This window comes from Candida tropicalis (assembly GCF_000006335.3).
Source record: "Candida tropicalis MYA-3404 genomic scaffold supercont3.1, whole genome shotgun sequence".
In the NCBI taxonomy this organism is placed as follows: domain Eukaryota; kingdom Fungi; phylum Ascomycota; class Pichiomycetes; order Serinales; family Debaryomycetaceae; genus Candida; species Candida tropicalis.
This window is the reverse complement of record NW_003020038.1, coordinates 1,510,405-1,538,355: the sequence shown is the minus strand read 5'-3', so window position 1 is coordinate 1,538,355 and position 27,951 is coordinate 1,510,405. Positions and strand designations below refer to the sequence as shown.

At 32.0% G+C, this 27,951-nt stretch overlaps 13 protein-coding genes across 13 annotated transcripts; 6 read left to right on the top strand and 7 right to left on the bottom strand. All coding sequences in view use genetic code 12, as the record gives it.

Annotated features, from left to right (window-relative positions):
• Positions 1-1,318: 1,318 nt before the first annotated feature.
• STE2 (alpha-factor pheromone receptor) lies at positions 1,319-2,557 on the top strand (the record flags this gene model as incomplete). Its single annotated transcript, XM_002545858.1, has 1 exon — positions 1,319-2,557. The coding sequence occupies one exon, from the start codon at positions 1,319-1,321 to the stop codon at positions 2,555-2,557; it is 1,239 nt and encodes a 412-aa protein (XP_002545904.1).
• A 256-nt stretch (positions 2,558-2,813) lies between these two features.
• Positions 2,814-4,076, top strand: CTRG_00684 (uncharacterized protein; the record flags this gene model as incomplete). The annotated part of the gene is made up of 1 exon (XM_002545857.1): positions 2,814-4,076. The coding sequence occupies one exon, from the start codon at positions 2,814-2,816 to the stop codon at positions 4,074-4,076; it is 1,263 nt and encodes a 420-aa protein (XP_002545903.1).
• Positions 4,077-5,093: 1,017 nt separating this feature from the next.
• CTRG_00683 (uncharacterized protein) lies at positions 5,094-6,539 on the bottom strand (the record flags this gene model as incomplete). The annotated part of the gene is made up of 1 exon (XM_002545856.1): positions 5,094-6,539. The coding sequence occupies one exon, from the start codon at positions 6,537-6,539 to the stop codon at positions 5,094-5,096; it is 1,446 nt and encodes a 481-aa protein (XP_002545902.1).
• Positions 6,540-7,417: 878 nt separating this feature from the next.
• On the bottom strand, positions 7,418-7,753 carry CTRG_00682 (uncharacterized protein; the record flags this gene model as incomplete). The annotated part of the gene is made up of 1 exon (XM_002545855.1): positions 7,418-7,753. One exon carries the CDS (start codon positions 7,751-7,753, stop codon positions 7,418-7,420), a length of 336 nt encoding a protein of 111 aa, XP_002545901.1.
• A 4,325-nt stretch (positions 7,754-12,078) lies between these two features.
• On the top strand, positions 12,079-14,274 carry CFL11 (Cfl11p; the record flags this gene model as incomplete). The annotated part of the gene is made up of 1 exon (XM_002545854.1): positions 12,079-14,274. One exon carries the CDS (start codon positions 12,079-12,081, stop codon positions 14,272-14,274), a length of 2,196 nt encoding a protein of 731 aa, XP_002545900.1.
• Positions 14,275-15,330: 1,056 nt separating this feature from the next.
• Positions 15,331-17,193, top strand: ARO10 (phenylpyruvate decarboxylase; the record flags this gene model as incomplete). The annotated part of the gene is made up of 1 exon (XM_002545853.1): positions 15,331-17,193. One exon carries the CDS (start codon positions 15,331-15,333, stop codon positions 17,191-17,193), a length of 1,863 nt encoding a protein of 620 aa, XP_002545899.1.
• A 1,559-nt stretch (positions 17,194-18,752) lies between these two features.
• CTRG_00679 (rRNA-binding ribosome biosynthesis protein) lies at positions 18,753-20,885 on the bottom strand (the record flags this gene model as incomplete). The annotated part of the gene is made up of 1 exon (XM_002545852.1): positions 18,753-20,885. The coding sequence occupies one exon, from the start codon at positions 20,883-20,885 to the stop codon at positions 18,753-18,755; it is 2,133 nt and encodes a 710-aa protein (XP_002545898.1).
• Positions 20,886-21,363: 478 nt separating this feature from the next.
• On the top strand, positions 21,364-22,218 carry SIW14 (putative tyrosine protein phosphatase; the record flags this gene model as incomplete). Its single annotated transcript, XM_002545851.1, has 1 exon — positions 21,364-22,218. One exon carries the CDS (start codon positions 21,364-21,366, stop codon positions 22,216-22,218), a length of 855 nt encoding a protein of 284 aa, XP_002545897.1.
• Positions 22,219-22,330: 112 nt separating this feature from the next.
• On the bottom strand, positions 22,331-22,780 carry CTRG_00677 (uncharacterized protein; the record flags this gene model as incomplete). Its single annotated transcript, XM_002545850.1, has 1 exon — positions 22,331-22,780. One exon carries the CDS (start codon positions 22,778-22,780, stop codon positions 22,331-22,333), a length of 450 nt encoding a protein of 149 aa, XP_002545896.1.
• Positions 22,781-23,085: 305 nt separating this feature from the next.
• Positions 23,086-23,496, bottom strand: HHT2 (histone; the record flags this gene model as incomplete). Its single annotated transcript, XM_002545849.1, has 1 exon — positions 23,086-23,496. One exon carries the CDS (start codon positions 23,494-23,496, stop codon positions 23,086-23,088), a length of 411 nt encoding a protein of 136 aa, XP_002545895.1.
• A 958-nt stretch (positions 23,497-24,454) lies between these two features.
• Positions 24,455-24,772, top strand: HHF22 (histone; the record flags this gene model as incomplete). Its single annotated transcript, XM_002545848.1, has 1 exon — positions 24,455-24,772. The coding sequence occupies one exon, from the start codon at positions 24,455-24,457 to the stop codon at positions 24,770-24,772; it is 318 nt and encodes a 105-aa protein (XP_002545894.1).
• A 108-nt stretch (positions 24,773-24,880) lies between these two features.
• Positions 24,881-26,440, bottom strand: CTRG_00674 (glycosyltransferase family 15 protein; the record flags this gene model as incomplete). Its single annotated transcript, XM_002545847.1, has 1 exon — positions 24,881-26,440. The coding sequence occupies one exon, from the start codon at positions 26,438-26,440 to the stop codon at positions 24,881-24,883; it is 1,560 nt and encodes a 519-aa protein (XP_002545893.1).
• Positions 26,441-26,654: 214 nt separating this feature from the next.
• CTRG_00673 (uncharacterized protein) lies at positions 26,655-27,650 on the bottom strand (the record flags this gene model as incomplete). Its single annotated transcript, XM_002545846.1, has 1 exon — positions 26,655-27,650. The coding sequence occupies one exon, from the start codon at positions 27,648-27,650 to the stop codon at positions 26,655-26,657; it is 996 nt and encodes a 331-aa protein (XP_002545892.1).
• Between the last annotated feature and the right edge of the window lie 301 nt (positions 27,651-27,951).

Sequence of the window (27,951 nt, the reverse complement as noted above, 5' to 3'; positions counted from 1 at the left end):
TTTAAAGGGATACTGTATTAAACACATGGTATGCACTTATTTCAAGCAAATCATCCAAAAATAATAATGGTTGGTTTAAAGATTGCGCAATAATTCTTTTTTTTTTGTATGTTTATTTTGTGTGCGGGCATTATTTTCCGACCACATAAGCATATTCTCACGTCATTTTTATTAAAAAAAATTTTCAAACGTTAGTACATGACGTGTATCGGACATATAACCCCAGTATCTAATTTTTTTTTTTCAGCTGGTATTCATGATCGTTATGTCAAGTGAGCATTGCAGTCGAATTATGCTTTGTGTATGTTAATCCTGATGATGGTATTAAAAAAAAAGAGACCATCGAGCATTAGTGTAACTAGTCTAGAGTTGCTCTTCTCTTTTAATTAATTAAACAAATGTTTTTTCTTCCTGCCCCCGGGGTGTGAACTAGGCTATTTGGAACAGGAGATTGTAAATCCTTTTTTTTTTAACAGATTGACTTATTTCTGGCATATTTTGCCCCTGTTTCCTTTTAAAATGTTTCATCACGTTACGTGGGCATTTTAGAGGGGGCGAAGTGCGTACGACAGGTGTCTGGTGTAGTTCCGTGAGACCAATGCGAGGGCTAAAATACAAAACGCACCCCAAAATAAACTAATAATGATAAATTGTGGAACGAGTTGAGTTGAGGGCATAAAAACTGTTGCCCAGAGTTTAATTCATACAGCAATAGAAGACTATGCAGATTTTTGTTTTATAAATGTTCCAGTTTTTTTTTTTTTTTGGGGAGGAGATTGGAGTTCCGTCTAACTGACTGTTCAAAAGGATTTTAATTATCACCAATTGACTATGATATTTCAGACCATTTTCTATAGCAAACATATAGTTTGTCATGCGCATATATAAACAAGTTATGGCATCTTCTTATCACACCAATGGTTTAAGCCGTACTTGTAATTCGCTTGTGTCTTTTCCTTATCATGTTGAAAACCACATCTAATTTATTCCCCCCTCATCTTATTAATCTTGTTGCTTTGATTGAATTTTTTACACGCACAAACTATTCATTTTTTTTTTGCAACAACCATTGTGAAATCCAAAAACGGCAACTTCTCTGGATCAATTTATATGAAAGCTTCTTTTTTTTTCTGTCTCTCTCATATATTTTAGTTCCTTTGAAACATACTCTTAAACTTAAACGAAAGCCATTAATGAAGATAAATATAAGAATCACCACTTTAAGAATTCCTTTTTTTTTTGATTTTACATTCTTTTTGCTTTACTAGATAATACCCATCTATATATTAATAAAATTAAATCAACTAAGGAAATAAAAATGGATATTAACAATACTATTCAGTCTTCTGGTGATATTATTATCACATATACTATTCCAGGTATCGAGGAACCTTTTGAACTTCCTTTTGAAGTTTTGAACCACTTCCAAAGTGAACAATCCAAAAATTGCTTAGTCATGGGTGTGATGATTGGAAGTTGTTCTGTTTTGTTAATCTTTTTAGTTGGTATTTTATTTAAAACTAACAAATTTTCAACAATTGGAAAATCAAAGAATTTGAGTAAGAATTTCTTATTCTATCTTAATTGTTTAATTACTTTTATCGGGATTATTCGGGCTGCTTGTTTTTCCAATTATCTTTTAGGTCCTTTAAATAGTGCTAGTTTTGCATTTACTGGTTGGTACAATGGAGAATCTTATGCTAGTTCAGAAGCTGCTAATGGATTTAGAGTTATTTTATTTGCTCTTATTGAAACTTCCATGGTTTTCCAAGTATTCGTTATGTTTAGAGGTGCAGGTATGAAAAAGTTGGCTTATTCTGTTACCATTTTATGTACTGCTTTAGCATTGGTTGTTGTTGGATTTCAAATTAATAGTGCTGTTTTATCTCATCGTAGATTTGTCAATACGGTGAATGAAATTGGTGATACTGGTCTTTCATCTATTTGGTTAGATTTACCAACTATTTTATTTTCCGTTAGTGTCAATCTTATGTCGGTATTGTTAATTGGTAAATTAATCATGGCTATTAAAACAAGAAGATACTTGGGTTTGAAACAATTTGATAGTTTTCATGTCTTGTTGATTTGTTCTACTCAAACATTACTTGTTCCTTCACTTATTTTATTTGTTCATTATTTCCTTTTCTTCAGAAATGCTAATGTTATGTTGATCAATATTAGTATTTTATTGATTGTTTTGATGTTACCATTCAGTTCCTTATGGGCTCAAACAGCAAATACCACTCAATATATTAATAGTTCCCCAAGTTTTTCTTTCATTTCTCGTGAACCAAGTGCTAATTCTACTTTACATAGTTCAAGTGGTCATTATTCTGAAAAATCTTATGGAATTAATAAATTAAACACACAAGGTTCTTCTCCAGCTACTTTGAAAGATGACCATAACTCTGTGATTTTAGAAGCTACCAATCCGATGTCCGGATTTGATGCTCAATTACCCCCAGATATTGCAAGATTTTTACAAGATGATATTAGAATTGAACCAAGTAGCACACAAGATTTTGTTTCTACTGAAGTCACTTACAAGAAGGTTTGATTGTTTATAAGTTTCTCATTATAATTATTATTAGTAGTAGTAGTATTTTTTTCTTTCTAGTTCGTTGTGTGTATGTATGTTTGTTCTTTTTTTCTTCTTCTATAATTTATATTTGTTGCTTAAACTGTTTCCCCGAATCATAATGACGTAAAAATCTAAAAAAAATCTCACCCACAAGGAAAAAAAAAAATCCAAATCTGCGAATGATCTATTTTTCTTTTCCTTTTGATTCACCAACCCATACAAACATTAAACCATGGTTGCAGATCCAGTTCAAGCAACTGTTCAAACATTGAAAGACTTTTATCGTCAAGCCAATCATTTTCTTGAAGATCAACAGGATAAAATTACCAAATCTCCTTATTATGACAAAGTAGTCAATCTCACTAAAGGTATTGAGGGTCCAGGAGGTTCAATTGCTACGCCACCAAAAAGACCACCACCACCAGGATTTCGTCATCATTCTGTTCATCTATGGAATAATATAATCCATAGTATATCCCATAATAAACTAAAATATGCGTCTGTTTTCACTGTGGGTTTGGGTATCACTATATATTACTTGACTAGATCTAGTAAAATGGCCAAAAGAAGAGTACCTAAACTTGCTAATGGTGCACGTCGTGATGTAGTATTAATTATTGGATCACCTACTGAACCATTAACTAGATCTATTGCAGTTGATTTTGAGAAAAGAGGATTTATTGTCTACATGACATTATTAGATATGAATGATGTGAAATATGTTGAATCAAATAAAATTAGTAATGATTTGAATTATATAAATATTAATGATTCTAAAAATATGGATGATCATATTTTTGAATTTAATCAAATTTTAAAGACTCCAATTGTGCCATTCCCAAATGCTAATCCTCATTATTTACAATTAAAAGCAGTAATTTTCACACCTGGTTTACATTTCCCAGTTGGTCCTATTGAAAATATGGCAATTTCTTCATGGGTTAAATTAAGTGATAGATTACTTACATATGTTAAATTATTTTCTTCTGGATTAATTCAAACTGTTAGATCACAAGATTCAAAGATTATTCTTTTAAGTCCAAATATTGTAAGTGGTTTATCAATGCCATATTATGGTCCTGAAACTGTTTTCCAACAAAATTTGAAATCTTTATTTACTGTATTAACTAGAGAATTGGCAAGTCAAGATATATCTGTTACTCAAGTTAGATTGGGTAATTTACATTTACTGAATCAAAGATTAAGCTCTACTGCGAGAATTGAAAGTTTGGTGAACTCTGAAGTTAGAGCATGGACTTCAGAAATGAAAGGTTTGTATGGTAATAATTTCAGTAATGTTCAATTTAAAGCTAATCCTTTGAAATCAAGTGGTGGTAAAGGTACTAATTTAGTTGTATTGTATCATTTGTTATTTGATTTAATTTACAATAAATCTTCTAATCCAGCTGTATTATATTGTGGTACTGGTGCAAGACTTTATGATTGGATATCTAAATTATTACCAGAATCTTGGGTGCAATGGTTACTAAAATAGGGTTAAAATTTATAATTATAAATGCACGTGATGTATCAATTTTTTTTTCTGGTGTACCGCACGACTTTTTTTTGGAAGTAAAGAAAACCCTCTTCTCATCATCTCAGACAAACATTTTAAAAAAAATTTTTTTCCTCTTTCTTTTCGAATTTTTTTCTTTTCTTTTCTTCTTTTCTTTCTTCACGTCCATGATCAAAGATTTGTTATCAAAGCTTACAAAAAGACATCATTGTATGTCAAATTATTCGAATGCTTTGGGGAAAGTCTCCTGTCATAATAGCGGAAACGCGATGGATTAAAACCCCATCTAAAAATGACTTTGTCTTTTTTTTTTTTCTAAATCCTAAATTGGTTTTTTTAATTCCTTTTTAGATTTGTTTGAAAAGAATTGTGTTTCTTTGAAACATGATTTGTTTTATTTTCGACAATGGGGGCTTTATTTATTATGTGTCCTAAACGAAAGATATAACAAATGATTATCATTTTTTTTTTGATAATTAACTCAATGGAGCTTATTCTTGATCTTATGGACGTCAATTTATTATTACCCTTTTTTTTCAACAAAACCTGTTTGATTAATGAATCAATTATTTTTGCATAGTCAAATATGCCAGGTTTTAATTTTTTTTTTCATTTCTCTTGTTTTATTTATGGTTTTTATTTTAATTTTTTTGATGAGATTTGTTAGTTTTATGAAGATTAATATATTAAATGATGAAACATCCAAGCAACATAGAGTCAAGCTCTGAATTTTATTACTTTAATATTCACTGTCTGGAAAGATGACAGGTTTATTGAAGCTGAAGAGAATTGCAATTATTTCTGATTAATATTATTTATTTTCATTTGAATCTTGATCAAAAATTAACTATAAATGGAATTTATATAGAAATGATGAATATATATTAAATATATTATTTTATTAAAATGAATCGAGTATATATATATATATATATATATATATATAAATTGCAAAGATGAGATGAATTAGCTACTTGGATGAATACATATATATATTTACTCTACTTTCCAATGACTAGTTAAACTATTACCACCTCCTGAAGAGTTGTCGTTACTCAGTAATTCAGCAGCATATAGAATTAATGTAGTACCCATATTAATCCAATTCCAAAATTGCCATGGATGTACAATTATTTGGAAATTATCCTGACTATTACTAGTGGTACTATTCCAAATTGGCCAGAGCTGTAATTCTGTACCTAATTCACCATTATATGATAGCATTAAATGAGTATACACAGCTATTATCAAAATTGGAGCATAGGCATATATGAGTCGTATTATTACTGAAGGTGGTTGATGATGTGGTGGTTTGAGACGGAATGATTTTTTAGATCTCAAATTTGGTTTAGAAGATGATATACTTGAAACTGATGATGATGTAGGTGATTTTGGATCAGTTAAATGTGATAATGAAACACTTGATGGTTGGCGTGATGATGTTTGGGGTGTCTTTGGTGGTGTCACTGATGGGTAAGAAATTGATTGGTATAAACTTGGAATAATCTTTGTTGCTGCATAAAAGACTCCAATTCTGTAGGCCAAATTTAATAATAAAGGTAAAGTTAAAGTTTGAATTGCCATAATTAAAAACTTCCAAACCCCTTTGAATGAACTTGGTAAAGTTGAAGCCAAGAATGGAACAACTTCCGAAATTGGATTGAGAATAGATGGTGGGATTTTTGGAATTTCCTTCTTCAAGTTTTGAGTAGTTAAATTGAACAAGTTTGTTAATGCTTGTGAAGCTCCTTCAGATAATATTGGGAACGTCTCATAAATACACTTGACAATATAAGCAAATAACAATGACGATTCAATCATGGACCCTTTACCACTTACTATACCAAATAATCCTAACCCCAAAGTTGTTGTGAGTAACGATCCCAACAATGAAGCACTAAACATATCAATTGCAAATGGCAAAACATAAATTCGATACAAGAAATAAAATGAGGCAGTTATCACCGATCCACTTCCAATAAGGGACAAGATCAACCACGAATCTGATTTATAAAGTGTCAACCAATTGACTGTTTGTCCAACTGCTTGAATTAACAATAACGAACAGAATCCTTCTAAAATAGTAAACAATGGAGTGGAATTGATCAAGATTAGTTTCCAGATCATGATTGGATTATATTTGGATTCATTTGGTGTCACGCCATTACTATAATAACTTAAAAAATAAGTCAACAAACTAGGTATAAAGAAATGTTGACAATAATAAATAATTGAAATCCATTGAAAGTAGCGAGTTCTTCTAACCGCTATTCTAATTGTTGTAAGTATAAAATAAGTCACTAATGTTGTCAATGAGAATGCTAAACCACAGTACACACCTCCTACATCGAATGCAAGAGGGATGGTTAAGATGATTAGACCTAGATAAACTGTGGAGAATATACCTCTGACTGATCGTGATATTGTTCTGAATAGTGACATCTTTGATTCTTATGAGGCATGTACACTTGCTTGTGAATTATCTCAGTGATTGGAATGGATAGATGAATGATTCACTAAGGGAGGGAAAAACCAAAAAAAAAAAAAAAATTAAATTAAAATAAATTAAACAATGAAAAGGGAAAAAAAAAATTATGAGAACCACAGCAGGGAATAAATAATTATATTATAGATGGGATATGAACTGGTGATGATATATGAATAAAAATCTCCAATTGGAAAAGAAGATACTCTTACTACCTAGATCGAAATGAATATAGAAAAAGTTTAAAAGAACAGTGGATCTATAAAAAAAGAATGAACCTGTGATTAATTTTACTGTACTGACGAGTGTTCCTATTTTTTTTTTTTATTTGTTTTTTAACTCACACAATGGAGAAGAAAAATTTTCCCTTAGTGCTCGTCTGGTTGTAAATTGGAATTCAGATAAACTTAATGAGACACAGTTTGATTTGATACCACGAAGAGAAGTGAGAAGTGAGAAGAGACAACAAAAATTGGTTTGAAATTAATTACTTCCAGTTTCATGTTTGAAATACAAGACCTGAAATTCTACAATTCAACAAGATGAAACAGGGATCTACAAATATAAGAGCCGTTTAGTGTAATTATTGATCTACAAATATATCGTAAATGTATTTTTTATTTTTTCATTATTCTTGTATAGTTCTTGGAATATGTCATTATAATATGCATTCATTAATAAATTAAGGTTATCTGAGTATGTAAGTATGAAAATAAAAGCATTGGTATGAATAAGACGGTGATTGGTGTGGATATGCAATTTTATATGTGGGGGTGGTTGTGGGCAGGAGTGCTAATAGAAGTTTATGTTAATGCTGGGAGGAAATCGATTTCTATTATATACACTTTAGACTAAATTGTTTGTCTAATGCAATTGTGTCTTTTAAAAGTTTCCTTAAACTTTCTTCAGGAATGCTTGAATCGTATTCTATACCATATCCGTTTAAATATCTGATCACTTCAAATCTTTGTAAAGTATCAACATCTTCTAGTTTGGTTATTGGGGGTAACCCATATTCTTCTGCAGAAACTCCGTCAGGAAATATTATGGAGGTACAGCCAGATGAAGAACTATTTGACGATGTGGTTGAAGGGTGGGCCTCTTTGGTGGAGTCATAAATATGATGTTTGTGTTTAGGTAAATATACTCTTATGTGGGACAATATTCTCATCTAGTGGAAATTTATTAGTGTGTGATCGTTTAAAAAATTCATCTATCTATGTGGGGGAGGACGAAAGTTGATGATTGGGTTGTTTCTCTTCACGGATCTTTTTCAGTACATTTAACTATTTTAAATATACTGTTGACGGCTTCAAGTTTGTTTAACAACTGTTTCAAAATAAAAAAAAACTTGAAAATGATATCAGGTGGGTGAAAAAATAAAAAAAGGCAATAAGGAAAGACAAAGGGAAAATCGTATGAAATAAATAGAGCAAAAAAGGAAGAGCAACAACAAGAAGAAGAAGAAAAAAAAAAAATATTAAGTCATGAAATGAGTCAAGAGATTCACACGTACCCACTTATAATTATCTGGAGAGTAACACGTATGGTGGGATAAGAGATTATTACTAATTATAGTTATTCATTTGTCGTATCGGAAAAGCAACTAGTCTATTAGACAAGAAGAACAAGAACAAGCAGAAGAAAAAAAAATGCTTCAGTCCCGTTTTCTTTCCTTTTCTTTTTTTTTATACCCGACAAACGACTATAATTGTCGTATCACGGCGATTAGTGTGGGCTGTGGTCTATAGATATATCTTCAGTTGCTCTCAATCCTTTATTCACTTGCATTGTCTGTTATAATGTTTTAGGGCTTACATAACAGGAGCCATACTCTATTCAGAACTTTACTTCCTTACAATAAGTTGTAGTGGTAGCTAAGATATTTAAAGGATAAAAAAAGAACAAGAAAATTAACTTTCCATTAATTCCGAACTCAGCGTATGTGTGTACCGATTAATTTGCAGCTACCCGTGTACTTCAAGTTCCGATATCTCAAAAAGACTGTCAGTTAATTCGCGCAAGATGAATTGTGTATTGAGTACCATCACGGGTACAAAGAAGATAATATTTCGGATAGTAATAAAAAGAGAGAAGAAGAAGAATAAAAATGAAATGGAGTACAAAAGTTAAAATGCGTGATCCCAATTGGTTTCTTTTCTTTTTTTTTTTTTTTTTGTTTTCATGGTTAATGGTGATGTAGTTAAAAGAATAAGCATAAATTACTTCTATTGGCAAGTCTAGAATTGAAGTTCCATGAATTCACTTTGAGTAGCCATGGTATTCTGGGTCGTGGTCTAAAATTAAATGCGTATATAGGTTATGAAATTTGATTAATTTAATTTAGTTCCGAATTGATCCTTTTTTTTGTTTTTGATGGTAATATTTTATTTCAAAGGAATCATTAGCCCTGATAAATACGACGCGTTGAGGTCAAATTCAACTCTCCATATTGCCCTGGGGAATTCATGCAATCGAAGCAGGTGGAATCTCCCTCTGACTGCATACAGATTGATAATTAATTGTCACCTATACCGTTAAGTGATCAGAGAGGTTTTTGTACTACGTCGTTAAGCAGCTACGGTGGAGTATACGCCATGTTGTTGTTCACACATGGCGGAGATTGGAGATCTCGTCGTATCCCATTCTTGAGGTGTAGTTGTAATTGAAATCTTACTTAGAAATTCTTGCTAAATATTCAGTAAATTCAAAAGCTAATCTCACGTTATGTAACAAACCAGCAAGTAAGGTCATAATTGGATTTTCCAATACAAGCGTTTGATCCCTAACGTGTTGCTCTAATATCATCAGTAGGGTATGACCTTAATGAATTTTAAAGTGCTCCTCGTGATGTCATTAACCAATGGTCATAAATCTGATACAGACACGACACGCATTTGGGATCGTTTGCGCGACCTTTAGTTAGTTGAAAAGTGGGGAACACCTTTTCAATTATGGGATTGCTTAGTGGTCAATAAAGGAGCTGAGGTTTCACATAGTATAAACAATATAAATTACATAGAATATTACATTGTGTGTCTAATAAATTCTGTTTTGAGCAGCTGTTATAAATTGAGTTCATTGGCTGTAACGGACCCCAATTGTTCATGCTTAAATAGGAGTGAATAATTACAACGGTATGCAACCATTCATTGAAGTAATACAGTAATTTAATTATCCGATTGGATGTCACAGGGAACATATTCCATACTAAATGTTGAAAAAAAAATAATGAACTGATCTCACAAAAATCTATCCTTGAAATTCATCTTTTCATGTAGTTTTCAGCTTCGTTTATACTTGTTAACGTTTTTGTTTCCAAGACAATAATCGAAGCCTCGTATCCATGAGAATAGAAACTACAACCAAGTCGCTACCATATTTATCAACTGGCAAAAAGAACGCAGTTTCTATAGGGAATTTCTCTCATCAGCCAACTTTTAAATTAATTACGTTTCAACGAAGAATTGATTTTTTTTTATTGGCTTCATTGTTCTTTCTTCTTTCCTGTTTGTACCAATTGTACAAAACTGCAGTGTCTAATTAGAAGGTGAGTAAACATTCATACTAGGAATTAATTAATTGCAACGCTGTTATTGCTCACAAAAAATTTAAAAAGTTCGTAATTTCATTTCATGGGTACAAATAATTTGACACTTGAATGTGTTTTTGGGATGAGATTTGAAACGCATCTAACTACCAATAGTGATTTTCGCAATTTTTTTTTTCTTTCTTTCTTTAAACTGTCATTGCCAATCAATCTTTCATTAGTTACCATTAGAGACAAACTAAGATTTACATAGAAGATCATAGTATAAGCCAAAATCTCGCAATTATTAGTCTACTTCAAGGTAAATCATCTGCTCATTTAGACAACTGGATCATTATGGTACGATTTTTTTGTTTGTTTGTTTTTGGTTGAAGTTTACTTCTGTCAATATGTTTAAACAATCAAGTTTTAACCATTTCTTCCATTCCCAATTGAAATCTTTTTTTTATAAAAAAATTGGTTTATTTATAACCAGGCTTTAAAGTGAAACTAAATAACCCAAAACAGATAATAGTTATCCCTTTTCGGGGAGAATGTTTTTGGTTTACTAAAATCTTTAAACCAATTTCATATCCCATTTATATTATTTCATAGGTAATGGGCATTAGTTCATTTTGTTACTTATTGTGGTAAAACAAGGGTCTGCCGTTCACGTAACAAAACTAATGAAGGACATGTTAAATAAAAAAAAAAGAACAGACCCTACAGAAGTATTATTTTGTGTTGTGTTTTAGATCGGCATGTATGAGCCCGGTTACTTTTTATTATATTTCGGTTTGTATTTAGGTGCTACCGCCGAACTTAATACCAACATAATATCGAACGTTTATCTTCAAAAAAAAAAAAAGGATCTGTTGAATAGAATAAAAGCCCCCAAATCACGCAAAATGGAATCACTTTATCCCAAGTCTAATTACACGCTCAACAAAAGCTTGTTTATATGCTTTTCTTGTTTATAAATTTTATTTAGGTTTAGATATTGAAACAGAAAATTAAATAATTATAGATTCTCCATTGAAACGCGTTAAAATAAACAGCCACATGGAGATACATCATTGTTATGAACGGAATGTAAATCCCTGCCTTCACAAAGACATGTATGTCTTGTGTAGAGTCACTTTTGCTATCACCGTTTTTCCCCTAGTTATATTGAAGAAAAGAGGGATGAAACATGATTATATCGTACTCTATATGATTAGTCGTATTGGTAAATAGATTCCAAATATAATTCATTTGTCGAATTATAAAAACAAAAAAAAAGGAGGGGAATCCTAATCTTAGTACACGAATGATAACAGTAATACAACAACTGGTACCCCAACTAGACCCAAAGTAAAAAGCAAGAAATCTGCAAAAAAAAAATATTTCGTATTCATTTATAAAAAGAACACGGTTGGTTGTTGTTTTCCTTTTTCTTTTTGAGTAGGATAGAATAGTGAATGGTACTCTATTATATTTATTATTATTATTATTAGAAACATTCATTGCCAAGAAATACTACTCTATTCACATCATCACATTCTGTGATGATATATCAACACAAACCACTAAATATAGAGCAGGTTACATTGCCTCATTACCAGAATTTATACCGCCCCACGTACTTTTTGTGGATCCCGTTTTCAATTTTCACTTATTTTTTTTTTTTTTTCGCTTAATTTACTTTTTGTGTCACTATGCTGCAAAAATATCAAATGCCACCTAAATACCACACAAATTATTGTATGTACTCGAAAATGAAAGCAACAAAAATTATGAATTATCTAATACAACAGGTATTTCTGAAACCGAAAAACCAGATACTATAAATACAACTAGCTTTGGTCTCTTTCTTGAATTATCTATTGTTGAGAGTTGATGTCTTAGATATACTTTTGTCTAATTATTTTTTTTGAATTGTTTCAAACCCTTTATCGTCTGCAAGATAAATTATCACTATTATTACCATGTACGGTTTCAGAATCATATCTTCTTTGTTTATTCTACTACTGTTAGTGGTGGCACAAGAGAAAGTTTTACCAAAAAATAGTATTCCGTTAGCAAAAGCTATATTTGCATGTAAATTAAATGTGCATGATGATGTGGGTTATTGTCGTTCGGATACTTCTGAAGATTATGGTTGTATTTGTTCTAATAAAGATGCAATTTCTTCATTTGTTGGTTGTTTTGCTTACTATCAGGAGAATTCTACTGAAGCAGTTCAATTCTTTGTTGATTTCTGTAATGAATATGGTGACACTACTGTGGAAATGGATGATATTTATGAAGCTTACAATAACTATACTACCCATGGTTATTATAACGCATCTGCATTAAATGAAACCCGTTCCAATTATACACATATTGTTAATAAATATGATAAAGTTGATACTAGTAATTACACTTTATCTTTGGAATCATCAATTGATCAATTTTTAGTCAATTGGGATAATACATTCTATTATGGTGCTGGTATCTTAGGTTTTTGGGCATTGGTATTACTCATTGGTGCGATTTCAAATTGGAGTCGTTACATGTTTCCAGGTTTAATGACAGATTTAAATGGTCCTGTTTCCAACTGGCTAAGAAAACATATATTATTACCAGCTACTATTGGACGAAAGAAATGTCAAAATTATAAATATTATAGATTTGCTGAATTCTATATGCCATCAAGATTTGAATCAGTTATTTTGACTGGTTTCACTATTGTTTGTATTATCACATTATCTATCAACACTTATTTTGCTCAAGGAGATGAAGTTATCTTTTCCAACTACTACGCAAGATTAAGATATGTTGCTAACAGAACCGGAACTTGTTCAACCATGATGTTACCATTGGTTATTTTATTCGCCGGTAGAAATAATATCCTTCAATTCTTAACCAGATGGAATTATTCTGTATTTATTACTTTTCACCGTCACATTGCTCGTATGATGTTTGCATTTGTCATCATTCATGCGGTATGTTTCACCATTGCTTTAGGTCCTGCTTATGCTCCAGTTATGAAATTGCCTTTTATGATTTGGGGTACTGCTGCTACTGTTCTTGCTGCTCTAATGTTATTCCAAGGAATGTTGTATCTAAGAAGAAGATTTTATGAAGTTTTTGTATTGACTCATATCATAATGGGTGTATTTTATGTCATTGGTACTTGGGAACACGTTGTTGATTTGGGTTACATGTGGTATGTTTATGCATCAGTTGCATTTTGGGTTTTTGATAGACTTATTAGAATTATTCGTTTACTTCATTTTGGTTTCCCAGAAGCTACTGTCAATTTAATGTCTGATGAAACTTTGAAGATCACTATTCCAAGACCAGGAGACTGGAAACCAGCACCTGGTGGCCATGTATTTATTCATTTTTTAACTGGTGTTACCTTCTGGCAAAATCATCCATTTACGATTGGTTTAAATGAAGATAACAAAATTAACCTTTATTGTAAAGTTAAGAATGGTATTACCCAAACATTATATAAAAAACTTGTTAACGTTCCTAATAGAACCATGAAAATCAGAGTTGCTGTTGAAGGTCCATATGGTGAAACTAGTGATGCTAGAAAATCAGATACTGTTGTGTATATTGCTGGTGGTAACGGTATTCCAGGAATGTTTTCTGAAGTAACTGATTTGGCTAAACGATACACATCTACAAAATCAGTCAAGAAATTAAAACTTTATTGGGTTATTAGAGAATATCGTTCCTTAAACTGGTTCTTTGATGAATTGGAGAAACTCAAGAAAACAAATATTGAAACCACCATTTACATTACTAAACCAAAAAGTACTGTTGCAATTGAAGAATTGGTACCGCAAGTTATGTCCCCTAAATTTGATTTAAAGAGTTGTTATTCAATGGGAGAAGGGGATTCCAAAACATTACAATCATATGATTTAAAACATTATGAACCAAAATGGAGTATGGATCAAATTCAAGAAGCGGTTGATTATCAATTAGATCCAATACGTATTCTTGGAGGAAGACCTGATCTTAAATCAATTATCAATTATGAAATCGAAGAAGCTCCAAGTTCAATTGCTTTTGTTACTTGTGGTCATCCAGCAATGGTGGATGATGTTAGAGCTGAAGTTGTTGATGCCATTGGTAAACATGAAAATAGAATTGATTTCTTTGAACAATTATTAGGATGGGCTTAATTCAATACCGAGTTTCGCCTTTACATTATTATATAGATGTATATATATATACCCCTTTTTATTATAATTTCTAATTTACTATGTATTCTTATTATGATTTTAATTGTGGCTTATTGTAATACACTCGGTATATGTCGGAGTTTGTCTTTTTTTAAGTTTCACAACATATGACAATTGACAGTATGTGCCATGTGTATTTACCCACCATGTCTACGATTTTTCACTAAAAGAGAGATCGATAAATATAGCAAAGTAAAGGAATAGGGTTTCCGACAGTTGTCTTTTCTTTTTTCTTTCATGTCTGTTCACTAGAGGTTCCTGATTGAATGATACTTGATCAAGCATTGTATCATTCATATTTTTCGTGTTGATGACTATACACGCGTATTCTGTTAAAAATTAGAAATACGATTGCGGAAATTTTCAGATTAGCTGTACTTTCCTTTTCTATCTTCTTCTATATACAACATCACTACAGGGAAAGGATTTTGTCGGAATGTACAGGAAATCGTAGGAAACATGAAGAAAATCATAAAAAAACAAACTAACCTTAAAATAATTACCGTAATCAACTATCCATCAATAGCCATGGAAACGATAATGGTTGACGAAACTGCCACATTTGATATTGCTTCTTCTTCTTCTTCTTCTTCTCCTCCTCTTCCACTTCCTCTTACTACCCCCTATTTTTAATGCCACTTAAGGCAATGGATTATTGACAACAACAATAAAAAGAAAATGCAATAGGCTTGAATGATCATAGATTTTTTTCTTCTTTCTCTCTTCTGTATATTTTTTGCTTTTAACCTTATATTCTGTTTTACAAGTTCCTTCAATTACCGAGAAAAATCAAAACAAATCCAAGAAAACACTGGGCTGCAAAAATAAAATACAGACAGAGAAATTACCACGACATGCAATTATGATTAGCCCACCAATTATTCTCCTCTTTCCTTGTAAACATGGGGACAAAAAAAAATCAAATATAAATAACTCAAGAGATTTACTCAAATCTGTTCTCAAAATATACATTCTATTAACTAATCAATTAAAACCATGGCTCCAATACAACAATCGCTCACTCCTCCAACTAACGTTTCTCCAGTTGAATTATCAAATCAGATAGCTCTTGGTGAATTTATATTCTATAGAATATCTCAAGCAAACCCAAAACTTAAAACAATATTTGGTATTCCTGGTGACTTTAATGTCGATTTGTTAGAACATGTCTACTCTCCAATTATCACCAACAAACAAATCAAATTGATCAATCCTTGTAATGAATTGAATGGTGCGTATGCTGCTGACGGTTATTCCAGAGCTATTGGTGGATTAAGTGTCTTTATTTCAACTTATGGTGTTGGTGAATTGTCTGCTATTAATGGTATTGCTGGTGCATTTGCAGAATATTCTCCGGTATTGCACATTGTTGGTACCACTTCAATCAAAGATAGATTGAAGGCAGATACAGGTGTTTTCAACATTCATCATTTGGTTCCTAACATCGACTCGTTAAAGTCTCCTGATCATGATGTTTATAAATCAATGGTGGAAAAAATTTCTGTTATCCAAGAAACATTGGATTTTGATGTTACTCAAAATTTGATAAAGATTGACAGGATTTTAAAGAAAATTATCCAAGAATCTAGACCAGGGTATTTGTTTATACCATGTGATGTTCCAGATATTAAAGTAGATACAAATCAATTGTTCTTGAACCCATTTACTGCTGACACAAAGTATACCAAGCTGGCCTTGGCAGTTGAAGTTTTGGAAGATGTTACCGACAACATTCTTGAAAAATTCTACCAATCATCAAAACCATCTATATTTTCCGACTGTTTGACTTCAAGATTTGGTTATCAAAAAGAACTTGATAAGTTCATCAATAAAGTACCAAAAACTGTTAGATTGTTTTCATCAAATCTTTCTCGAAATTTGGATGAGACTCAAAGCAACTTTGTCGGAGTTTATAATGGTAGAGGCTCTTCTGATGTTTATGTCAAGCAAGAATTTGAATCATCTGATTTCATTTTGGTGTTGGGATTGTTTGACAATGAAATGAATAGTGGTGGTCAAACTACTAATTTCAAGAATGCCAAGGCTTCTGTTGTTGTTCATCCAGACTATATAAAGATCAATCATCAAATCTACCACATCAAACAAAATGATGGTGAAAGATTATTCACATTGGGAGAATTACTTGAATTTTTAACCTTCAAATTAAACCCATCCAAAGTATCAGCATTGCCATCTGACATTTATCAATTTATACCACAATCCCAATGCAATATGTCTGATTTACCATCCAACTATATTCCCCAAGGTAAACTCATTGATTATTTCAACAACTCCCTTCAGCCAAATGATTTAGTCATCTTAGAAACCATGTCATTTGTATTTGCGCTCCCAGATTTGAAATTCCCATCAAAAACGCAATTGTTAACTTCTCCATTCTATGGATCAATTGGTTATGCTGTTCCTGCTGCATTTGGAGCAACTGTTGCTGTCAATGATTTAGGTTCTACCAGAAGAATCATTGTTGTACAAGGTGATGGTGCAGCACAAATGACTGCACAAGAATTATCAAGTTATGTAAGATATAAGGATATTTTACCAAATATGCCACAAATATTCTTGGTTAACAACGATGGATATTCAATTGAACGTAAAATAAGAGGTCCAACTAGATCATATAATGATATTAATGGAAAATGGAAATGGGCTGATTTATTAGGTGTGTTTGGTGGTGTAAAGGGGAAGATGTATGACTCCTGGGTGTTGAATAATACTGATGAATTTGAAACTTTCTTCAATGGTAAACCTAAACCAAATTCTAGTAAATTACAATTCTATGAATTGATTGCTGGTAAATTTGATGTCCCACAAAGAGTAGACAACATGATGTGCAAGAATTAGAATATAAGAGTGTTGTCTATCTGTATATAGAAATATCCCGTATAACACATAAGTTATAGTTGTTGTAAAATTAAAAAAAGTATAAATTATTTGTTTCGGAGTTTGAGGGGCGCATTCTATTGTTTTACAAATATTCATATGGGGAAGGAGTTAACAACCAATTGCCAACAATTTTGAATTAGGGGTTGAAAAATAAGATAGACCACTCATATAGTTCAAGAAAGGTTATCTGGTTATGATATTCTATTCAACATGGGTAACTTAGTGATTACAAATTCTTACCTAATTAAGAATAAAGTTACTGCATAGGAAAAGAGCACTGCTAGATAGAGTGCTTCGTATCGAATATATAAAATTGATCGACCGGTAGAAAACCATTGTAGCTGAAATTCATTTGAGGGGATTGAAGAATTTATTAAGATAAGAAAATATAAAAACCCATTTTTTTTCTGGATATACCTGGGAAATAAAACACCCATAGATAAATCTCTTTCTACCCAATCTATTCTTTTAAAAACAAATCACAATGGCTAATAATAAGAAATCAACTATTGACAAATATTCTTCTGTTTGTAATGTTGTTATTAACATTAAGAATGTGGAGACGATTCACTTCATTACAGTGACTCCAGACGGTAAAAAGAAAACTGTCCGCCGTAAAGTTTATGGGCGTGTGAACAAAGCAAGTAATGGTGGAAAAAGGCTCACATATAAATTGCAGTGAAGACTGAGGATACTGGTGATAACTTGGAAAATAGAGTCAATTATTTTCCAGAAAGTAGATTTTAACACAGATAATATGATCACGGAAGGTTTTGGTCAATTGGAACATGTTTTATATTATATGAAGAAGTTGAGTTAAATACACGACGTGGTAAAACGCACCAGTTATGCTTTATTGTGTAGTTCTATATTCTAAATAATTTTATTCAGAGAAATTTGATTAATATAGATTTAGATAATTTAGAGCATGAATTAGAGTTCTATTGAGATTATAGCATTATCATTTACTGGTCTCAAGATTCACTCATACTAAATGAATATCTCCACACAACTGTTTGTCAGAACACTTAGTAGTGCAAGCTGCTCGCATTTGAGCAAAAAAAAATCAATCCCTAACATTAAAACGAACAAGCAACAGCAAAAAAAAAAAAAAAAAAAACATAAACAGTTGACACAACATCGCCAATAATCAACCTATATTCAATATCCATAATGGTATGTACAAACTAGATCTTACACACAATGAAAAACATGTTATACTAACTGAAACCCTTCCCTATAGTCTGCTTTATTTAACTTTCAATCTTTACTACAGGTGATCCTTTTATTGATTTGTACATGTACTTATATCCATTCCACAATCCCAGCATTTTTAGATAATCGAAAATCAGGTGTATTAAGTGTATTTTGGAAATTTGCTAGAATTGGAGAAAGATTAAGTCCATATGTTGCCATTGGATGTTTTATTATGGCTTTTAATACTTTGAGTTCTTAGGGTAAGGGTTATATTTAATACACATTTTTATTATTATCTATATTTTATTACTTTTTTTTTCCTATCTAAATTCATATAATTCATTCATGGAATTACATAAAATTGGAGCTCTTTCATTACCAACTATTTTCTCGAGATTAACAGCATCCCACTTGGAAAATAATATCTTAACCAAAGCTAAATCCAATTCACATTCTTCTTTGAAAACCGATTTACCAATAAATCTAATCAATTCTTTATAAAACAAAGGATTTGAAGGTAATCCATACATGATTAAGGTTTTAACACCACTTATTTCGTATCTTCTAAAATAATGCAATCTCTCAGTATATAAAATCAATTTTATCTTACCACTTGCAAAACCTTGTCTAGTTCTAGTTAATTTGGATTGTGAAGTATATTCATCAATAGATCCAAAGTCAAACTTTGTGGAAGTTTTCAAATAATTCTTAACACGTAAGTAATCAAAATATGAAGGAATGAAAATCATAATCCCATCTTCATAGGAAGAAGTCTTTAGTAAAGAAGGTAAAATGGTGTTTATGAAAAACTTAAACCTAGCATCTGGATCTTGTACTGGAGAACCACTTTCAAACCTTTGGAAAATTTGTTTGATTTTAAGACCAATGGAATTCATCATACTCTTTTCTGAATTTATAATTGGTTTGAATTTAACTTTACCGGATAAATTGAATGATTTACTAGATACTAAATTATTTATACTTGGAGTCAAATATTCACAAAATACCAAAGTTTGACGTAATAATCTAGCTTGATCATTAATTGACCACATTCTGATACGACTGAAATCTGCATCATGGAATTCTTTAGGAACCTTGTTGATATAATTCATAACTGTATTTACATGATCCCAGTTTTGCATTTCAATTTGATTACTTTTATCAACAATCAAAACTTCAATTGAGGAAAGGAAATCATATTGTCTTTTCTTCTTATCAGGATTTTCTAAAATCATTGACAACCCAATTGGAGAAGCTAATATGATATCTGATGAGTAGAAAGACGAGTATAATTTAAGTGATTTACGAGTCATTTTCAACCCAATACAGAAGAAATCGCTATTGTTTCCTTTGAATGCATCTTTAAAATCTTCTGGTTTATTGTTTGGTGGTGCTGCTTTAGCATAGAATTGATCATTAAACTTCTTTTTATTTTCTTGTTGATCAGTACCAGATAATTTAATTAATTGTTCCACTACTTCATAACAGGAATTTCTAGTAGGTAACATAATTAAAACTTTTGGACGTGTAAAACCTTGATCTCTAAATTCTAGATCTTCATCATTACTTGACTCCTTGTGTACGTGCAATTTGGTGGTGTTTTTCAATATTCTATCTCTGGTTTTATAAATATGGTTTAATGCATGCATGACGTAGATTCTACGATAATTCTTGTTGGTGAATGTCTTGTATTGATAGTTGACATCTCTGTAATTAAGTATTGAGTTGGCAATGAGTGAATCAGTTTCAGTTAAATCTAATCCATATGCTTTTTCATATGAATCTAAAACACGTTTTTTAATGGCATAGTCCTTGAGCTTGGTAGATTTCAATAAAGGTGGTTCAATTTGTTCTCCTGGTGGTAATTGTAACATTGATGTAAGTGCCAAATCAGCATAGGTCTTCTTATCAACAATTGGCCATTTTTCATGATCTTTTAAAACAAGCTTCTCTTCTTTGTTTAAGTAGTCATCAGATGGTAAGTTAAAATGTACTTCAAAAGGATCACTTGCAAGTCCTTTAACTTCTTCTTCTTCTTCATTGTCTGATATTTGTTGATCTTCTTCATTTTCATCTTCATTTTCATTATCCAGAACCACACCTGCAACTTCATTTTCATCTTCTGATGGTTGGTCCTTTTCCTCAATACTGAATGATTCTGGTTTTTCTTTCTTTTCCTTGTTATCTGTTTTCAACAAAGTTAAAAGAGCAGAATAAGCTTTCCCTGAATCTTCGTCTTCATCATTTTCGCCGTCTGTGTCTTCATAATCATCACCATTGCTTTGATGGACAGCCTCCTCTTCCAGGTGATCAGAACTATCATCATCTTGTTCCTCATCTCGTGGTTTTCTGGCAGCAGTTCTTGTAACTGTTCTCATTTCAGATCTACCACGTTTCCTGTTTCCATCTGGTTTGGTAATCCCACTTGACTTTCTCTTCACTTGTTTAGCCATATCTGTAGTTGATTGACTTCTATCCTGTTTTGCATCATTTCAAATGTTAACAAAAAAAATATATATAATCCTTAACAAAAAAAAAAAAGAAAATTCCGAGATGGTTTGTTTTCCAACACACGACCTTGTTTTTTTCTTCTCAGTTGTATTGAGTTTCCCACTGATTTCTTGTTGAAGAAATGGAAATTGAGCAACCGTCAATGATTTGGATTGGAAGAAGTAACAACATGAACAAAAGTATATAACACACAAATCCTATACATTTTAGCACAAACAATCACATACTAATACTCCGAAATTATTATCATTGTATCAGCATCCCAATTTTCCTTTAACTCAAGCATTTATTGGTAGATAACCACGTTAACCTTTTATCTATTAACTTTTTTTACTTTTCTTTGGAGATTATCTACATTATAATAGATCATCTGAATTTATCAAATTATATATATAAAGAAAAAAAAACTTATAACAAATAATGTCAGACTTTATGGATAATCCTTTTCCAATGGATGAGGAGATGCCGCAAAAGAAAGATCCAATACCGTCTTTAGAATTATCATTGCCAATACCGGATGGGATTCAATTACTGAACGATATAACTCCACAGTATCCGACACCACCAAATATTCAATACGACAATAAAGTGATACGATCTAAGTTGGATCAATTAAAGTTAGAAGAGATTAATACGACCAATGGTACGAATACTACGACTGAAGAGGAAGGAGAGAAATATGAAGAAGATATTGATGATAAGTTAGACATGAAATTACAAGATAAATTACAACAGGAATATGAACATGATTCAAATAACAGAGAACTACAACCGTTAACACCTCCAGAAAATTTTGCTCCTGTTATCAATCAAATTTATAGATCGTCATTTCCACAACCAAATAATTTCACTTTTCTTAAAAAGCTAAAATTGAAATCAATACTATGTCTTATTCCAGAAGATTACCCACATTTGCAACAAGAATTTATTAAAAATGAGAATATAAAACTATTTCAATTAGGGATGTCTGGTAATAAGGAACCATTTGTTAAGATATCATCGGATTTAATCACAGAAGCTGTGAAGATTGTGCTAAATCCCGAAAACCAACCAATCTTGATACACTGTAATAGGGGCAAACATAGAACAGGGTGTCTCGTTGGTGTAATTAGAAGATTACAGAATTGGTCATTCACTCTTATTTGTGATGAGTATAGGAAATTTGCTGCTCCAAAAGAGCGTCCCATGGATCAACAGTTTATTGAGCTTTATGATGACACAGAGATTTTGAAATATTGTCAAGAGAATTGCTTATTACCATTGAAATGGGATTAACTTAGATTTTTGTATCTGTTACGGTTGTTTTTTTTTTTTTTTGGTTTTATTCGGTTGTATTTCGAAACGATACGTTTAAATAAAATTATAAATAATTATACTACTTGGGTGATTATCCTTTGAACGGGCTATTTTTGCTCCATAAGAATTCTCTACCGTATAAACCAGCATTGAATACAGCTAAACCACTAATTGCAAGTGGTGCAACCTTACCTCTGAATATACTCAGAAGTGATGCTTTCCCATTGACAATAAGGTATAAAGTCAGCCATGCAAAATTAAACCCACTGGCATTGATTGGCTCACCATCAAACATCATCCAAGCACCCAAAAGAGATGCACCACCAAATGTGAAACAAGAAGCACGGGTAGGTTTAAGAACATCCAATTTATTACGGAATAAGAATGAGCCAGATGAACCTTGTACTGGGGAGGTGACAGGAATTGGATTACCTGCCAAACCTTTGAGTAAAAGTGATCCACCTAAGATAGCAGCTGGAATTGGTGAAATAGATAACAGATCTAAGGTTTGATTAACAGTTGACTTACTTGGTAATGACATTATTATTCTCAATTGGTTTGTTAATTCCTTTTATTCTTCCAATGAAATTTAGTTTCAACAAAATCTTCGAAAGTAGCAATTTAAATTTGGAATATGAAATTGATTCGACACTACCAAATGATTAGAAATTACACAAAAACAACAACTACGATAAACACACATTTATAATTATACAGAATACTTTTTGATTTATATTAAAGCACTTTTTGAAAACTAATATACACTGTTAAAATAATATACAAATTCCATCAAGGAAATTAAATAGAATGTTAAATTGAAACCTGCTAATTAATAGAGAGATAAACTTATGATCTTTCACCTCTCAATCTTCTAGCTAATTGCATATCTTTCTTTTGGATGGTAACTCTCTTGGCGTGGATGGCACACAAGTTAGTATCTTCAAATAAACCAACCAAGTAAGCTTCAACGGCTTCTTGTAAAGCACCAATGGCAGAAGATTGGAATCTCAAATCAGTTTTGAAATCTTGAGCAATTTCTCTAACCAATCTTTGGAATGGTAATTTTCTAATTAACAATTCAGTGGATTTTTGGAATCTTCTAATTTCTCTCAAGGCAACGGTACCTGGCTTATATCTGTGTGGTTTCTTGACACCACCGGTAGATGGGGCGGATTTTCTAGCAGCTTTAGAAGCTAATTGTTTTCTTGGGGCTTTACCACCAGTGGATTTTCTAGCTGTTTGTTTAGTTCTAGCCATTGTTGTATATGATAATTAAATATGATATATATATAAAAAACAAAAAAATAAAAATAAAAATAAAACTTTGAAAAGGAAATATTCTTGTGTTTAAATATTTTTAGAAAAAAAAAAAGAAAACTGCTCTCAAGGCAATAAGGAAAGATTACAAACTTTGAGATGTTTTGCAGTTTCTTGTGTAACGTCGCGACCTGCGCGAGAAAAGAAAAGAGACAAGAGAAGAGAGAAAGAGAAAGAGAGAGGAGAGGAGAGACGAGAACACGAAGGACAAGAACTATTCATGCGAGTCTTTTGTTTCATACAAAAGATACTTCGCGCGAATTTTGTCATTCTTCTGACGCCTACAAAAGAAACATGATTTTCCTCTCTTCTCTTTTAATCCCCCCACACAAGAAACACAGCGATTCTAATATTGTTCTTTCTAAACAACGACATTCTTTCTAGACCAGCCATTAAAGCGTCTCTCATTCATAATAACCATCACTCAATGTAGATGAAATCAGTTTCTCTTATTCATAATGGTTCGTCACTACAACACTCCAAGTATCCCTACCCGTGTTCTTCACAAAAGACACCAGCTATTGTAATTTTTTGCATTCTTTTGTTGTAAAGAAAAGATGCAATTTTAACTATTCGCGGTCTCAGATTTGCGCATACTTATCCCTTTTATCTTCCTTGCAGTCTCTCGTTTGCAATACTCACTTTTTCTCTTTCTCTCTCTCTCTCGTTTTATCTTTGGGTACCCGTTTTTGTGTACCACCCACGCGACTGCCAAAATAAACTCACAAAGATCACGTTTTGCAAGAAACAACAGAAAAACCCATCAGAATCATCGGTTCCAATCCACTATAAATAATCCCACGTATCCCTGGGTTTATAATTTTTTTCATTCATAATTCTTTTTTTTTTCCTTTTTAATTTAATTATTCATAACTTTAATTAATAATCATATATAACAATGTCTGGAACTGGTAGAGGAAAAGGTGGTAAAGGTTTAGGAAAAGGTGGTGCCAAACGTCACAGAAAGATTTTGAGAGATAACATTCAAGGTATTACCAAACCAGCTATTAGAAGATTGGCTAGAAGAGGTGGTGTTAAACGTATTTCTGCTTTGATTTACGAAGAAGTCAGAGTTGTCTTGAAACAATTCTTGGAAAACGTCATCAGAGATGCTGTTACTTATACCGAACACGCTAAAAGAAAGACCGTTACTTCTTTGGATGTTGTTTACGCTTTGAAGAGACAAGGTAGAACCTTGTATGGTTTCGGTGGTTAAATCTAGTTTGGTTTCACTTCCCAACTTTTTAAATTTTTCGATTCATCTGTATTTTTAGTATAAAAGAACAATTTAGTGTATATTAGTAATGAAAAATATATTTAAGTTTTATTTCTGGTTTTTAATATTATCATTTAGTTCTTCCCATATTTTCTTTTCTAATTGGTCAACGTCAACCACTTCAAATGCCTTATAATTGTCGTCCGTGTGCTCTACCCATTTTCGAAAACAATAGTCGCTTGAGTCTTCGCGATCAACATACCACATATCCGGACATCTGCATCGGCAACCAACACCATTAATCTGAGGTTTATCAGGAAATTCTGTATCAACATAAACTCCTTCATATATCAATTGTTTCTCAGGTGCATTGCTAGGACAATGAACAAGTTCTGTATGTCTATAACCAATATCTCTAAAGTAGTGAATCTCGTTCATGTCAAGTAACATAGCTACTGCCAATGAATGTACCGGTGCATCACCCCATCTTTCTTTGTAAAACCCTCCTGTTGCATCTAGATAGTTAAAGAAGTTTTGATACTCTTCTGAAGTGAATAAATCTGTTCTGGCAATTTCAAAGTTCGTCCAGAAATGACAGAGATTATAATCTTCTCTATCCATCCTATCTTCATGCAACCTAGGCAATTCACTTGATTTACTGAATAGTTTGGACACTAACTCAGGGTCTAGATCTTCTAAATCATGATCTTTTTTGCCCTTCTTATTCAAAAATTGTTTCAATTTCATGTTTCTCATAACTTCTTGTTCAATCTCATCTTCATCTGGTATACCATCATATAGATCTTTATGGTCTCCTTTAGTCCATTGTGAATTAAACGTGAACAAGCTCCATGAATTTTTTACCTGGATGTTATTCTTCTTAATATATGCCTTGACTTCTCTAAATAGTCCAGGTATTGAATAAAAAATTTCCCCCATTATAACATTAAATCCATATTTCTTTCCACTCTTTTCCATTGCAACAAATGGATCATAGGTCAAATCACAATAAAATTCAACATCAGGTTCAACTCTCCAATACCAATCTCTCTTTGCCACAAGTTCATGTTTAAAGAAAAACCCAGAATAGAATCGACACATTTTGTGATATGATGGTACATTCCCATACATAATTCCCTTATCCCCTTGCCTTTCAATACTTTCTTTTAGGACCACTGGATCGATACTATCAGGAAATTCCCAATGCTCCAGTCCAATTTTGCCAAATTCAATCTTGCTTTTAGTGTGCATTTGCACTGTAGTTTTAAATTCATCGGTGAATTCTTGCTCATTTAAGAAAACCCAGGGATAATTGAACCATTGGTTGAAATGTCGTTCCATGGAGTTCATGGATTTGATCACTCCCTCGAGTTCAGAATTTCGACATAGAACTACCAATGCAGCATTTGCTCTTGGCGCTGTAGTATCTGGGATAGTACATCCATATTGGAAAGGGGAATCTATTTTTGATGATATCAATTGTTGACTAATCTTATTAGAGGAATGATCTGGTTTCTTTGGTTTATAATTTATCCAGTATGGGTCTGGATTTGGAATAATATGATGTTGATATTTCAATACTATGAAACAAAAAATACTAACAATAATTAGAAATACTAGTCTTGGTCTTGATAGACATTTTCGGAATACTCTATGCAATGAATACATACGTTCAAGGGATTCAAGTGGAACTATTTCAAGAGTATACCAAAAAGAAAGATCTTTGGGATGATTTTCATCCAAAATTTGTGTCAAGATCAAACGAAAAAAAAAAAAAAAATAAAAAATTCATAATCTATGTTCCATTTGTACTGAGAATTAAAAAAAAAATTCAAATTATACTTACAAAAATACATATAGAAATAATACAATACTTAATCCTTTAATCTTTTTTGACAATAGCATTCCTTAGTAATGACAAGTCCTCATTTAATTCTTCAGGTTTCAATCCTTGTGGACCCACAAAATGTTTATGACTATTTCTTGTTTGCACCTTGTTTGAAGTGGTGCCATTCTTGGTAACTAGACTCAATGAAACGCCTCCATCTTCATTCTGCATAATCAAAGTGTTCAATGTATCATAATCTTTATCACTCAAATTTGACTCGTATCCACTAGTGGTTCCTCCATTTGTACGATGCCCATTTTGATTGTTGTTATTGTTTATTGCCATTCCACTTGTTGTTCCTGAGCTCAACTCATCATTCGAACTGTATCGTGTAGCATAAACTCTTCTTCTTTTTCCCGCTGAAGAGTATCCACCGTTGTTATATGACGAAATGTTATCTCCTGATCCTGCACCAGTGCCACCACCTCCTCCATCAGACAATTCGGCTGCTTCACCCACAGTAAATCGTCCAGTTAGTTCACGTTTTCTTAGGGATCTTCTATCATTTGTACCTAATTCTGCAAGTGCAACAGCATTGAAAGCTTGACTAGAAGGGTCCTCGGGATTGTTCCAACTTCTTCCATTCACCAAATTTACCAAAAATTTATCTTCTTTCAAATGTTTTATTTGTTGTTGTAGTTTGTCGTACAATTTTTCCTTGATCAATTTTATCATCTTGTCATGCTGTTCCTTTGCCCGATCCAAATCCTCACGGTACTCACTCTCTATTCGTTTGACTTGATATTCTTCCCATAATCTTAGTTTTGTAAGTTCATAATCTCGAACTTCTTCCAAACCAATTTTCTTGGTCATAAAATCTTCATTTGTCCCTTGTTGTAAAGTGGCTAGTTTGTTCTGTAATTCATGCAACAGGTTTCTATAAAACATATCTCTATCATTTCTAAATGTCAATTCCAATTTGTTTAGCCTTCCGGCAATGTTGGATCGTTTTCTTATCTCGTTTGCTTTAGAGTAGCTGGGAATAATCATATTGTTAGTATATGGGGGAAACAAATTCAAATAGTTCAACCAAAAAGAAAAATACTAAGATCAACATACCATCCGATATCGTGCCATTCTTTCTTGAATCTTCCATTACGGATAAGTTGTAAGATAATCTTAAAAAGAAGTGAATATTACAAAATTAAAGAAAAAAAAAAAACAAAAGGAAAAAAAAAATGGGAGGATTCAGGGAAAGCAAAAAAAAAAAATCCAGAGAACACTGAACAGAGAATTGTATGGGCACATCTCCAAAAAAGGATTAGATGCAGGAAATTGTTTATGTGATGCT